The sequence below is a fragment of the Dermacentor albipictus genome, chromosome 1, assembly GCF_038994185.2.
Source record: "Dermacentor albipictus isolate Rhodes 1998 colony chromosome 1, USDA_Dalb.pri_finalv2, whole genome shotgun sequence".
In the NCBI taxonomy this organism is placed as follows: Eukaryota; Metazoa; Arthropoda; class Arachnida; order Ixodida; family Ixodidae; genus Dermacentor; species Dermacentor albipictus.
The window spans coordinates 134,497,353-134,513,285 of NC_091821.1; the positions used below are offsets into that span (position 1 = coordinate 134,497,353).

The following is a 15,933-nucleotide window of genomic DNA, read 5'->3' on the forward strand; positions in this document are numbered from 1 at the left end:
AAGCTCTTCGAAAGACAAATTATATTACGTATATACTAAGCTAGCAGCAACAAGTCACATCACATGTTTCTGTGTTTTGGAGAATCACAGGCTTTGCAGCACAAACTAGTGAAGTGGTTGGTCTATGTGTGGGCCACCATCCCATTTGCAATTGCTGCTGAGCTGTTTAATAAATGCACAATATCAAACATGCAATTGACCGTATGGAGGATGACATGTTGTGGTCCACAGACCGCGATAAAGTGCTGCTTGAGAGTGATGACGATGGACATTAGGTGTAAATAAATTTCCTTGTTTTAATGTTTTTTTGATTGCTGGAATCAGAAGCAAAGTACATTTTTTCTGTTAGGAAATCGTGCATGCATTAGATTTCTACCTTGTTTAGGAGTTATAAGGTAATACAGATGACGACCGACTTTTCGTATGCCTAATTTTTCCGACATGTTTGATTTTTTGGACTTTTTTCCAGCTCCAGGACATACCTCATAAAGTCAATGTATTACGTAGCTCAAAATTTCGGACACTCCGAGGGCTGTTCGATTTTTCGGACTTTCCAAACATCAGCCGGGCCAACTGCCGCGCATTTTGAGCTGTATCGCCGCCATCTTGTTTGTTTACATTTTCCTCCTGTAGCCTCGGAACCGGTGCCAATCTTGCATGGAAGTTCCTCAGCTACTCGGACGATGGATTGAGGCTATATGCTAGCAGCTTCTGCTTTCGCAACAGCGTCACTGCCGTAACGCAATGCTTTTTTTTTTCCCTTTCTTCCTTCAACTGCCTGTTTGTGTTTGCCGTGCGTTGACGAGCTTAGTGAGTAGGCCTAGTCGTGGTCGTGCTGCGGAGATGCAAAAATCCCGTTCTGTCGCTACTGTGGCTTTCATTTGATTGAATCGGCTTCAGTGCTTCAAGATGCTGTTTCCGGAACTTTTATTTTTGCGTGCAACGTGGCCAACCACACCTGCAGCAGCGCCTCGACTTGCCTGCAGCAGCGCAGCCGACGCAAGTTGAGCTGGTGCAAGCGGTCGCAACTCTATCGTCGGCTTACGGCAACACGACGACTATCACCGAAATTCAGGCGGACCTGCTTGCACGCAAGCGAAGCATGGTTCAGAAGAGCATTAATCACTTTTTCCAGCCTCTAACTCAATAGTAAGCAATAAATTGAGTTTTTCGGGGCACATTTATTTTTTCGGACTGCCTGATTTTTCAGACATTTTCGCGGTCCTTTGCGGGTCCGAAAAATCGGTCGTCGACTGTATCTATGTTGGTTTTCTACTTTGAACAAAGGGTGCGCGAATACTCGGATATCACCAAATGAAATTTAATGATGAATGTTTGAATAATATCTACTTTATGATTTTTTGGATATACTATATATTCGGTGTAGAGGCCCACATGGTGCCACAAGTAGCATGCGCCGCAGAACCCCTCATGCCTGGTGCTGCCCAAGCTAGCATTTCATTTCGTTTTCAGCACCAAAAGAACACTGAGCGCGCCGCGAATGGCCTGATCAGCTGACGCAGTAGTGGACTTTGTCACTGTGAGTGCTCCCCGTCAACCCAATGTGAGGATCACACACACAGCACTCGAATGCCGCAACTCGCAGAATGTTGCTCCATTGGCTGGGTCTGCCCCTGTCAGTGCAAGGTTCGTCTGGCTCAACAGGACTGATCGAAATGATAACGCAAAGTGAACAGAGAGAACAGCAACAAAGGCAGCATGTGTTTCGTAAAGTGCGAAAGCATGTGTGAAGATCGAGCTGATTAGCCGCTGACAGGCACACAGATCGTGTTGGATATGTGGCAACAAACTTCAAGCCACTTCAAGAGCTGTCAATCTAACTTCCACGTGTGATCTCGGGACCGATCACTGATGAGCCACCCGTACGAACATATCAGTGGCAAGCCTTCTGCGATGGCTTGTCGCCCGTTACCACATCGGCCAGCAGCGAATTTTCGTCAAAGCCACACTGCCTAGACCATTAGGCATAACCAGCGCTGCTTCGTCAGGCGTCGGAGACTGAAGTTACGGTTTGGTGCCGAATAGACGTACATTTACTCACAGCAGCCACGCGACACTCTGAAAGCTGACAAACCACCTCGCAAACGAAAGGGAGTGTACAGGATGGCAACAAAGTTGTTCACAGCCACCATTTTTGCGACACGCTTTACAGCAGCCTCTCGTGCCTGACGCCGTTCGAAAACACACATCAGTCTCTTTCTGTAGCTTCCAGCAACCCACCACAAGACTAGCTCTGGATTTACATGGTAGGTGCGAAAGTGTCACATCGCTAGTTGCATGCATCTGCACTGACGGTGGATATAAGAGGGTGAGGGGGGGGGAAGCATCGTGCGTCTAGAGCATGTGGCCCTTCAGATGTCACAATCTTTGACAGGAAGCAAATCAATCTGAACCTAACAATGAAATGGCGCAAACAGCACCTGCACTTTGACGTCAGCCCCGCCTATGCGCAGAGCACTTATTGAGTCATGTGATGCACGGTCCTTTAGTCTGTCCAAAGATTGGCCTTATGTACCCACCAGCCGTAAAGTTGGGATAGCCTTTTTGTATTTTGGAGAAGGGCTGGAAAGCAAAACTTTCTATGCAATAAATAAAAGATTGATGCAAAACACACATCCACTATGAGACCGAACCTCATTGGTATTCAGTACAACAGTACGCCACTAATTCATTAGTTTCAGAGGAAAGAAAGCACTTGATTCTATTCAACAAAAATCATATCGATAAAAAAAATATTTTCCACACCTTCATATACTGGAACTGAGCTCTAATCAGTGCTGGCATACTAATTTGGGGTTCCCTTTAAGAAGAGTAGACTGTGCACTGTATATCTTGATTTCTGTGTATTTGAATTACTGATCGCTTGCCACCTTCTTGTGTGCAATGCTAGGAGACTCGCGAGCATGTGCACCACCACATTTTATTGCCCGAAAGTTGTAATCATTAAATTTTGTGACAAAATTTTTTTATATTCAATATTCGATTCAATATTTGGCGTTTATTAATTTGATTTGATATTCGATTTGAAATCTACTATTTGGTCTTCACATACCCCTACTTTGAACCCATAAAAAGCTGTGCCAGCTTTCAAGTGCCTAAGTTAGTGCAAGAGGTGCATCAGGCTTTGTTTAGGCAGGGACGTGTAATGACACTTAGGGCTAGTATCAAATTAGATGCCATGCTTTCAACCAGTTAAATATTTCTTTTCATAGGCCAGGTCCAAGGCTGCTCGCTCCCTCAAACATGCTGTTCCGAAAGGAAGAAGCATATCGATCACAGTCAAAATTCATAGGTGTGAAAATGGGGCCCAGGCATGCACTGATTTGAGGGATTGTGGAACTGAAAAATGTTGCCAGTGGAAGGGTTTCCCAGAACACTGTTGGGAAACGAACTAGCATATGATTACTGCACAATGCCAATCCCATCCTAGACAAAAGAAAATGCACAATAAACTGGCACACGCTTCTATTAGATGCAATGAGCCATTCAGTGTCAATGGCTACTATGAAGAAAGATTCTTCAAAAAAACTGCAAAGCGTAAATTGCTGCTGGTGACAATTTCTGCCTTTATTTTTGGATGTAGTACTCATCACTTGACTAAAACTAAAATTGTAGGTAAACATACAGTACATCATTTGTACTACCATGCACACAAACCTGGACAAGCACAATGGTAGCATCAGAGCTATGCACATCTGCAAGATCAACCAAGCTATTCTAGGGTCAGCCTTAGAGATATGTGCCTCCTAAACCACCCTGATGCAATAGTTACAGCTGGTTTGATAGCAAACTTAGGCACAGGGCCAGCAAATGCCAAATCCATAACAATCTGGTAATCTGTTTAAACAATTTGTACTAAATTTGTATTTCACACAGCAGACAGTGACTAAGCAATCACCACAGGTACCTGCTCTGGCTGTTACTAGCGTGGTGTGACTATATTTATTTAAAAACAAACCTAATGTGAATGTTCTATTCACCTTTGGTTTCCAGCATTAACCCTTTGAGGGTCAATGACGTAAATATATGGTGCAGCGAACAAGTCCAAAAATGGGCGATGCCGTATATTTACGGTGCCGTCTGTACGTTTAAAAAGTGCGCCAATTGCCTAACTTTTTCTTTACTGTCATGTGCTGCCACTATGTGGGAATACAGGGAATTTTTTTTGCGCGCCTCCCTCTCTCGGTTTCTGTTGCATGGTTTGTTTTAGCACTAGTTTGCTCCCACGCATCTATATACGTACTACCGCTCGTACATTGATGCACGGGCGTGCAAGCGGCGGTTTGGGTTTTGTAACACAGGCGGTTTCGGCTTCTTGCGCTTGCAAAACTGATGGCTATCTCATTACTAATAGCTCAAAGGGCGACCGCTTGTTTCTCGCTTGTTTAGTGCTCACAGGGGTGCGCATAGGAATGATGGCGCCATGCATGCGCTTCCGTTGCTTTCTTTTTTTCTTTTTTCTTTTTTTTTTACACTCGCGAAAAGTAATTGTCTCTGGTTGGCGATAAGATGAAGATTAGCGGAAGTTTGTCACACGTTCTGCTTTTTTGACGGGCACACAACAACACAGTCTTCTTTAGTGCGTGCACCTACGCAGTTCGATTACGCTATGAACGTACATATTAGATGTTAGTGTAAGAGTAGGAACATTTGAGTCTTGCGAAATATTCTCGTGTGCACAATTTCAAGGCCTTCAGCTATGTGTATAAAAATGCATCAAATTTTTAATTCTTATAAGTTTATTTACTTTTTTATTGTTGTTATTCATGAATGAAGAGTACATCTATACCAACGTAAAATATTTTTTTCTCACTTTATGGTCACCCTAGAAAAATTGTGGTAAAATTTTTTAGAAATAAGTCCCTAAGAAGAATTGAAATTTGCAATAAAAAAAATCGACCCTGGGTGGTCGCATATGGCGAAAAAAATCGACCCTCAAAGGGTTAATTTTCGTATATGTATTAAATAGAGGCCGCCCAGCTTACAACATCTCTGTTTATGACTCTATGCCCTTACACTGCACAGGTCCTTCAGCACAGTCTGGCAGCTGTGGTAGAGTGGGTAGTTCAGCTCTAGATGCTCAGCTTCCTCCTCAGTATAGTTGGCCACTGCTGCCCGGCAGTCCCTGCTCAGTTTTTCCAGATTATCCTGAAGGCACTGCATCTCCTGTGACACACGCAATAGTCGAATGAGTCATTCTTCTCCTACTTCTCCTACAAGTTCACTACATACCTAGAATTAAAGCTTGCTCTAAACCACAATGCAAAAAACTGATATACTCCACATATTATAGTAAACCCTTGTAGATGCAAGATCATATTACAGGTCTTTGCCAACATGCTCTCCCAATTAGGAGAGAGAGAGAATGAAGAGGAAAGGCAGGGAGGTTAACCAGATGTGAGTCTCCGGTTTGCTACCCTACACTGGGGATGGGGGATAGGGGTTACAAAGATGACAGAGAGGAAACAAAGCCTGGCTTCTGTGACACTAATAGCCTGTTCAGCATGTCCGTCCAATACTTATAACACAGCCTAGTCAATCCAGTAGTCACCGGCCTTGCCCAAACCACAGAACAAGCGAAGTCAAGCCTCTAAGGCTGCATTTGCTGTTTGTTGTGCGAGTTGCAAGTGCCGCCCGTCCCGTGTTTGTTTATTTGTTTTAAATAGCGAGACGGTCCTGGGGGACTTCATTGATTGCTATTATGAATTTACATTGCTTGGCATCATCAACCACCTTCAAGTGGCGCCAGCTCCACCCCCGATACCCGAGCCGACGAGGGCAGCGGTTAAGTGAGGGAAGTGGTAGACAATGACTGTTGTGAAGAAACCAGTGATTATTCGGTTATTACAGTGCGGTTGAATTCTGTTATGTTACCAGAAGATGGAGATTCGGTACATGCATTGACTGTACTTTCATCTATCTGTAGCAACCACATGAAAATGGTCAAAATACTGACTAACCAGGGACAGTATTCTGGAGCAATCACTTTCATGGATATGATTATATTTGCGTGTTTTCATGTGACTCAACACTGAACGCACCTATAGGAATGCTGTTGGCTGCATAGTTCCATGTGTTCAGCATTAAGTCACACAAAATCTCTCAAATGTGATCACTCGAGAATACTGCCCCATGGTGCAGGCAAGTGTATGTGCTTGCAGCAACGTGTTGACAAGCTTTTCTTTTAACCACATGTGCAATAAGCTAACTTATTTTCTGGTGAATACAGCACTTCGGACTTCCAATTATTTGGACTTTTTGGCAGTTCCCGCAGAGTCCAAATTATTGGTTGGTGACTGTGCTACATCTTTTTTAATAGGCTGGCTTGACAATGAATGTCAGGCCTGTCCTCAAGTAATCTATAATATACATAGAAAAATTGTCATAAGCACTAAGCACTTCTATATTTTCTGGTTTCAGTCACTCTGGCTCATTATACGCTAAAAAATAAAGAAGCAAGGTCACCAAAATAGCACCAGCTATGTGCCAATGCTCCGAACGGTAAGCAGCAATTACCTCGCCGCGTCCCAGGTGGTCACTGCACATGCCAGCCAGGTCAGGCATGCACGGCTCCTCAATTTCGGGATGTAGATCAATGGAGACAGCTCGTTGTCGCATTACTCTTCGAATTTCATAAAGGCATTGCTTTGAAAGCTGAAAACAAAAAGGGAAGGGGGAGGGGGCAGCAGAGAAGTCATTTCTTTGCATGAATCTAATGTCTCCAGCAAAAAACCATGTTCTAATGTTCAAAATCATCTCTATTATACTTTGCATAGCTGAAACGGAAGCACATTAATATGGAAAATAAGAGAGACAAAAGGAAAGGTAGAGTAGGTGGAAAAGTATGTGTCCTTTCTTAAAGCGAAAGCTTTACGAACCGCATCGAGCCAAGTTTTGCCGTTGTCATCAATCTGACCTTCATTTGACCATGGCTGCGCCATAGCCTTGGCAGTACATCACGCCGGAGGCGCATGCACTCTGCGCAACTTGGTCACTTACTGACCACGTGACTAGCCACACGCCTGGCTAAAAGGAGCGCCGCGCTCACCTAGTCAGTGCGAGCTTGAGTCGACTTCCCTGGGTGTTGTGCGGAAGCAGAAGGCTTTGAGTCGCCGCCAAGCGGCGTCTGACCACCCCGCGGATAATGCCCAGCGAGCTGCTTCATCGGAGAGGGTCCGGAATGCAACAAGTGTCGCACTGTCGAGATCAATGTAACGACCGCATTCGCGCCCTGTCCATTTGTGCTTTGACGCTCCACATGTTCACGGTGTCTCTTTGTATGTCTAGCACTTGCGCTTTCCCTGTGGCACAACAGGCGTCGCACCATCAAACATTGCGTGTCTACCCAATCCTAATCCCAGTCATGTCTAGCCACTGACCTACGCACAGCCGTCATACCTGACTTAATGATGATTGTATACCTAAGTTTAATAATTGCAGCTAAATCAAACATTAACCAAGTGAAACCAAGTCTTAACCAGGCTAAATCAAGCTTTCGCTTTGCATATCCAAGGTTAGCTGAGCTAAGCTGCAGTCAATTCTTTGGCAATGTCTGAAGGGTGCAGTAAGAGCAACTGCACTTTCTACACATGTTCTGAATGCACGTATACATTCACATGCAACATAACAAGGTAGGTATTTATAATATGTCATAGTGAAAATGAATTCAATAGTAGTGAAAACACTAACAGTGCCATTAAAGATCTCATTTGTTGCAAATGGGCACAAGTCTTCAGTGGAAAATCATGCCGATGTCTTCCTTGCACCTCATGACTGTACTGCCTGGCGGCAGTCAAAACGTCCTTACAACGAACTGCAGAACGAAACACAAGATTTGACAGATACAGTAGACTTACATTACTTCGAATTTGGTCAATTTTATTTTTTCTGTTAATTTGACTCCAACTGATGGTCTCGGCCAGGACACATACATTTTTATAAGCAAAACTTTCATTATTTCAGTCTTGAAACTGGCCCACAGTGAATCAAGCTTGACTGGTCAGAATACACATGTCTGACCCCTATGGTGACCACAATCTTGACCCTAATGGCTGCAGCATCTGTCTTGGTGGCTCCTAGGAGACAGTGAACGTGTTGAAGACACATTATTTCCTGCCAAAAAATGCTAGTTTTTGGCCTGCAGTCAGTTTATGCAAAAATGCTAGTTCACAATGAAAATTTACCATATTTACTCGATTTTAAAGGGGTCCTGAACCACCCCATGGGTTTGGTGAAAAGACAGTCGGCGGATAGCATACGCTGCTCAGCCAAGTTTTGCTGTCGTAAATGGCGCGTGGAGCTCACAAGCAAAGTGTGAAGTCATCTTTCTCTCAAACTCTCTATTTTCAATAAAACCCTGCTCTTCACTCTCTTTGACACTTTATTTCGCAATAAAGCGGATTCCCATATGCGGCTCCTATTGGCCAATAGCTGACGTCAATCAAGAAGGGTGTTTCGATTAGTGTGCTTCATCCTACTGTTATTATGTATATTTATTGACAAAGCTACCAGCACTCGGCGCATGCACTTTGGCCACATCGCAGGTCACTTTGAAGATGAGGCCCGCGCAGGCGTGCAGTTTGTCAACATCGCATATCGCTTTCAAGATACAGCGCCTGCGCGAGCGAGCGCTCACTTCGTCCACATCACAGATCACTTTCAAGATACAGTGGCCGCGCCATAAGCAGTAGCCACCAGAGTAGAAATCCCTCTTCCTCGCCTCCTGCCTGTGCCTCATGTGCGAAAGAAGACGGCGCCCTTGCCTTCCTCCCTCACGCGCGTGATATTGAGCCGCAATCATCTGCTTACCCTTGCAAGTAAGTTGTCAGCCTGTGTCGGCATGGCAAAAGTCCATTTTATGCACCCGATTTTGAGAAAAATTGCCGCTATTTTCGTACACTGTAGCCGATAGTCTGTTGTAGCTCAGTCCATTAAAAGCAAACTTCGTTACATTAATAAAACAGATTGAGCAAACTAAGGTTGAAATATGGTCCGTTATATCCGAAAGTCTGTTGTACACGGGTCTGTTGTAACGAGCATAGACTGTAACTCCGCTTCTGTTGAACGCATTGAAGTACCTTTTTGCAGCAAGGTATTTCTGAAATAGCATATTCAAATGCATTTCTCCTCTTTGATAAAAAGTGGTTCAGGGCTGCTTTAGGCCCCTCCTTTTTCCCAAGAAAATTGGTCTGAAAATTGTGCCTGCACATTACAATCAGATACAAAACCAGAACTTTTTTCGTGGTACGTATTGGCAACTGATTACTGTGAGAGCCGACCCCTGTCACCACGAGATGGTGGCAGAACAAGTTTTTGTGTAGGATGGCTATGATGACATGCCACTTTCAGAATATAATAGCAAAAGGTAATTCAAAATATAAGCTATCTTAAGTGTTATTCTAGCAGCAATAGAATTGTGTCATGTGTTTCCTGTGCGCCAGAGACTTTCATGTGTCGCAGGATAAACTGGTGATGCTGTTGTCTATGCGTGGGCCGCCATTTTATTTGTGATGGTTGCAGAGTGGTTGTAAAAATGTGGAGCACCAAATACAGCAGTGTGCAAAGAAGTATGACATGTTGTGTCGCAATGATAGCAATAAAAAGCTGCCTACGATTGACAATGATGGACATAAAGCATAAATAAATTTCCACTCTGTAAACGTGGACTCTGCAGGTCTCATCTGACTTCAGATTGCCAGAGACAAGAAACAGGCAACTTTTTCACTCTTGAATAAAACAGGGTGCATGTCAGATCTGAGCGCACATTGTTTACTACTTAAACATAAAAAAACTGTGCGCTAGCTTTGGGGGCATGTTAGAACCAAGTAAATGCAAACAAGTAAGGCAGCGGTGTATTTGAATGTTTTCTGGTCCTCTTTCTTTTAATTTGACCCAACATATAATTCTACTAATTCTATCAGCCCGTTACAGCCGAATTAACAGAAGTAAACTATACGATGATTGGGTATGCAGTGACTTGTGGTGTTGAATATTCAAACATCTTGCACACAAGATTCTCGTTATTCAATGCTGTGATGATAGTGTCCGAGTCCTTTATGAAGTACAGTACTTTGTTGATACTAGCACGGGCGACGCTATCAGCCGTGGGGGTGAAATACACGCGAAAGCGTGGCTGGCTTCGCTTAATTCGTATCGCCTACGTGAAGACATCGTCGACGTGGCATAAAACAATATCATTCATCGCCAACTCCCAAATTTATCAAAATGAATTGTTTTCTCATTTAAATTTGCTTTTTTCGACTGCCCAATAATTTGGAAAATTCTGCAGCCCCTTTCTGTGTAAGAAAAATTCATCGGCTTATGTACTCATTCGCATAAAAGGTCGAATTTCTATACAACGAAATTTCGATATAGCGAGGCAAACTGCTGATTTTACCTACTTCGCTTTATCAAGGTTTAATTGTACTTATGTTGATTGTTATGTCTTGCATTGCTATTTTCTATGCAATGGCAAAGAGTGCACACAACAGTGCTTACTCTTTTTGTTTTGTGAAGCAAGCAAATGCTGATAACAAATGTTTTACATTAAAATGTAGACCATAAAGTACGACTGGTGCAGCATTTGAGCGCCAGAAAAGTAATAATGAATGGAAACATATTTAAGCTTGCTTAGACGAATATGAAAGCCATGCAGGAAGCCATGCATGCAGAACTTTTGCTAGTAATTTACTAAATGTGCACACATCCCTAAAAACAAAACGTAAAATGACATCCTCTGCAGCCTTTAACTGGCTGTGAAATTACAGAAGCAATAAATAATCTGAGCGCACTTTTCAGTTTCAGTCTGGCTATCATGCTTATAAGTTCAAAAGATACATAGCCTTAAATGCATAAACAATAAGAAATACTTCAAATATGCGGGGCATTACTTTGTTATAAATAACGTAATGAAGCAGACGCACCCCTGTGTAGCCGACTGAAGAGGAAGATGAAGGACCGTGTCGTGATCGCCAGCGAGCCCCATGCGACGGCCAGCCCTTGCAGTGCCTTTATATACCTAGCGCTCCACAACGTTGTGAACGACAATAAACCTCGTAGCATTTGGTGGAGGTTGCCGAGATCCTTCGCCTCGTCCTGGAGCTCCACACTCGAACCCTGCCAACAAGATCGCCCTGCACTATGCCTGATCCCGCCACCTCGTTGCCTGTACCACCGGCTGCCACTGCCATCTGAGCCGGCGTCCCTTGTCAACGTGACCCACACATTTTCAGTGAGACCGCCAAACACGACGTGGAAGACTGGCTGTCATCGTACGAATGTGTAAGTGCCCATAACAAATGGGATGACCACTCTAAGCTGACCCATGTGCCTTTCTACCTTGCCGACGTAGCCAAACTTTGTTTCTTCAACCACGAATCCGACTTTACAAGCTGGTCTGCGTTTAAGACTCTTTCGATCGCCGAAGTATTTAATCGCCCAGCTGTGCACAAGCCATGCGCTGAACAGCGCCTACGCCAGCGTGCACAGCAGCCTGGAGAGACATTCCCCAGCTCTATCGAGGGTGTTCTGGATTTGTGCAAGCGGGTAAATCCCAGCACGTCAGAGGATGACAAGATCAGGCATATCCTCAAGGGCATCGAGGACAGTGCATTCCAGATAGTGCTGGCCAAAAGCTCAACTAGCGTATCCGTCCTCATTAACCTCTGCCAGAGCTTTGACGAGCTGCGCCGCCAATGTTCCATCGCCCGCCAGAACATTCAGCCCGCCGAATCAATCTCGAGCATCACGGTTTCTACCGACATGACCAACTCAACCCTCTCGCAGCATATCAAAGATTTTATTCGAGAAGAGGGGGCCAGACAGCTCTCGCTGCTGCCTCACAGCGACGCACCTATGGCAGCTTTGCCTCCAATGTTGCAGTAAGCCATCTGGACTCGGACATCTGAAGTGCTTCCTGCAGCTCCTACAACCCCCCCACCCTATCCTATGAGTGTGCCGCTGTCCCATACCAACTTTGCCATTCACCCTGCTGCTCAATTATGCAATCGTAGTTGCATGGCCACCTGCACCGACAGCTTTCTTTTCATGGCCCATGCATCCGGCTTCATTTTCAGTTGCCCGACCGTCACCAGTTTTTTCGTCCCACCGAGGCGCGGCGCACTCAAGACAACTGGCCTATCTGCTTCGCCTGCGTCATTGCTGGCCATGTGGCACGCTTCTGTCGCCGTCGCGCCCCAACTACGCGTACCACCTATGACACGCCCAGGTACGCACCACAATACACCGCCACGTCTCCATTTTAACCGCGACGTCTTGATACTGATCGCCGGTCAGAAACTCGCCATTCCCCTTCCCCTTATCGGTGTTCGATTTTGCCTCTGTGTCGTCGAGCTTTCACTGAAGAGCGAAACTGACTGCTGCAGTTCCTGAAGCAAGCACTGCAAATACATCGACGTTCTCAAGACCTCAATCTTCACCGCAAAATGTTATTACCATTTCTGTAGAGGGAGTACCAGCGGTGGCACTAGTCGATATCGGAGCAGCCGTTTCCGTCGTTCACGAGAACCTTTGTCGCAAACTACAAAAATGACTACATCTCCCTCTGGCCTGGTGCTCACCACTGCCAGCGCGCAGCAAATTCACCCTTCAGCTGTATGTACGGCCTGTGTCGTCATCAACGATGTTCTGTACATAATCGAGTGTTTCGTGCTACCATCGTGCTCTCACGCCCTCATCCTTGTTTGGGATTTCCTGTCATGCCATCATGCTGTCATTGACTGTTCACGTGCAGAAGTGTCACTTTTACCACTATGTGAATCACTGCTGACCAGCTCTCATCACTTTGCCGACAAACTCACTGTTGATGCTGACACAACCATACCCCCTGAGTCGTCGATGGCTGGTGTCCTGTTGTCTGGTGCCGTATCTGACGCCACTGTAGTGTTCACGCCGTCTGTTGTGTTTGCTCAGCGCAAGGGCATTGTTCTTCCGTTTGCCATGCTCACTATAACATCTGGGTCAGCTGTGATGCTGGTCACCAACTGCTACCAGTACCCGATCAGCCTACTATGTGGAAAGACCGTGGGATACTTCCAGGCGGTCGACTACATTGACCCCATCGCTTCGATCTCAGACTCATCACCTTTAGTGGGTTTTGACAACGCCATCGACCCTGCTCTTTCCCCATCTCATCGCCGCCAACTTCTCGCTCTCCTTCACAAGTTTCTCTCTTCTTTCCAATGTCATCATGCATTATTGGGCAGTGCCACCGGTGTTTCTCACACTATCGACACCGGTTCCCACTTCCCCTTGCAACAGTGCCCATATCGTGTCTCCGCCGAAGAGCGCCAAATTCTCGCGGAGCAAGTGACAGACATGCTCGAACGTAGAGCAATCCATCCCTCTCAAAGTTCTTGGTCTTCACCTGTCATATTGGTAAGAAAAAAAGATGGCTCCATTCGCTTTTCAGTCGACTACAGACGCCTAAACAAGATAACGTGAAAAGACGTTTATTCACTGCCTCGAATCGATGACGCTCTCGACTGTTTCCAAAGCGCAGAATATTTCAGTTCCTTGGATCTGCGCTCCGGGTACTGGCAAGTTCCAACGGCCGAACCTGACCGTCCGAAAACCGCATTCGTTACACCCGGTGGCCTCTACGAGTTTAACATCATGCCCTTCGGGTTGTGCAACACGCCTACTACTTTTGAGCGTATGATCGACACCATCCTTCGCGGCCACAAATGGAAGACACTGTTTATGTTACCTCAACGACATCGTAGTCTTCTCAACCGATTTTCCGACGCACCTCATTCGCCTGCATGACATTCTGACCTGTCTCGCATCTACCAGCCTACAGCTTAACCTCAAAAAGTGCCGTTTTGCTGCAAGCAAGCTAGCCACTTGGGTCACATTATCTAAAAAGACAGCGTCCTCCCGGACCCAGACCAGCTCTGCACCTTTGCAGACTTCCCAACGCCCACATCTATGAAAGCCCTCAGAAGTTTCATCGGCTGATGTTCCTATTTTCGTCGCTTTGTACAAAATTTCGCATCCATCATGGTGCCCTTGACAAGTTCTTTCTGCCAGTAATGGCATAGCAGCATGGTCACCTGAATGTGATGCAGTATTTCAGCAGTTGCGCCACTTGTTGACCTCACCATCGATTCTTTGCCACTATGACCCTGATGCTCACACGGAAGTTCACACTGACGCCAGCGGAGTTGGCCTTGGCGTGGTCTTAGCACAACGGAAAGCTAGCTATGATGAATATGTTGTCACTTATGCGAGCCGTACTCTAAAGAAAGCAGAATTAAATTACTCCATCACAGAAAAAGAGTGCCTAGCGATCACCTGGGCACTAAGCAAGTTTCGCCCATATCTTTACGGCCATTCTTTCGCCATAGTTACTGATCACCATGCCCTTTGTTGGCTTTCTTCCTTGAAAGACCCGTCGGGATGCTTCGGATGTTGGGCGCTTCACTTGCAAGAATACGATGTCTGCGTCATGTATTGCCCCAGTCGCAAGCACTCCGACGCTGATGCACTCTCTCGCTCCCCACTGACGCCTGATTTGGCGTCTTTGTCAGCTTCCACGTCCACCCTGTCACTGTTGACCATCAATGACATGCTCACAGAGCAGCGCAAGGACCCAACACTTGTAATGTTACTTGACCACCTTGCCGCTCCATCTGATGTCCCTTCGACACCAGCACTGTGTCGCCAAGCAACCTACTTTTCCGTGCGAGACAACATTCTATATCGCCGCAACTACATGCCCGACGGTCGGAAATGGCTCCTTGCTATACCTCATCATATGCGCTCTGACATCTGCGCGTCTTTTCACGCTGATCCCCTAAGCACTAATGCTGGCATCCTCAAAACTTGCACATGGTTGCGTCAACACTATTATTAGCGAGGCATGTACAACTTCGTGCAGAAGTACATTCAGCCTTGTACTACATGCCAACAAGGCAAGATACCTACCCAGCGTTTCACAGGACCATTGCAGCCGCTACCATGCCCGTCTTGTCCGTTCGATCGCATCGGCATTGACCCCCAATGGCCAGCTTCCATGCAGCGGGTGTGGAAATTGGTGGATTATTGTCGCCGTAGATCACCTTACTCGCTACGCTGAGACTGCAGCTCTGCCAGCAGCGACCACCCGTGACGCTGGTTTTTTCATCCTTCGCAATTTTGTTCTTCACCACGGTGCTCCCCGAGAACTACTGAGTGATAGGAGCCGTGTCTTCCTGTCGGAGGGCATCCAAGCCCTCCTCGCTGAGTGCAGGATAATTCACGGCAAATCGACCACGTACCATCCGCAAACGAACAGTCTGACCGAGCGGTTCAATCGCACATTTGGTGACATGTTGCGGATGTATATTTCATTCGAGCACTCCAACTGGGACACCATACTCCCCTTTGTTACGTTCGCATACAACACCACGATGCAAGTGACCACCGGCATTTCCGCCTTTTTCCTTATGTATGGCCGTGAGCCTTCATGCCCATTGGACACCATACTGCCGTACCAATCTGATGCTACAGAGTATACTCCGCTTCCCAAAGTCACTAAATATGCTGAAGATTGCCGTCAGCTGGCACGTGCCCTGACTAGTGAGACTGAAGAACGTCAAAAGACAAGAGATGACTGTACTCATCAACCACCGCACAACTTTGCTCCTGGTAGGCTAGTGTGGCTTTGGATACCAGCCCACATTCTTGGCCTTTCTTCCAAACTCCTGGCGCGTTATCACGGTCCATACCATATCATCGGGCCACTTCACTGGTCAACTACATCATCGAGCCGCTCACAGTATCTCCAGACCTGTGTCGTTGTGGGCGACAGACAGTACATGTCAACCACCTGAAACCGTATTACGACCCGCTCATCTTCTATGCACCCTGAGTGGCCAGGATGGCTACGCTTTGCTCCCGGGGAATTGTAAT

At 46.0% G+C, this 15,933-nt stretch overlaps 1 protein-coding gene across 1 annotated transcript in view; it reads right to left on the minus strand.

Annotated features, from left to right (window-relative positions):
• Positions 1–15,933, minus strand: part of Glg1 (golgi glycoprotein 1) — a 114,610-nt gene that overhangs the window by 43,870 nt on the left and 54,807 nt on the right. The window contains exons 11-12 of the mRNA XM_065424392.2: positions 6,538–6,675; positions 5,038–5,187 (exon numbers count right to left, since the gene is read on the minus strand). Of these exons, the coding sequence (XP_065280464.1) occupies positions 5,038–5,187; positions 6,538–6,675 (288 nt within the window). The remainder of the gene's footprint in view (positions 1–5,037; positions 5,188–6,537; positions 6,676–15,933) is intronic.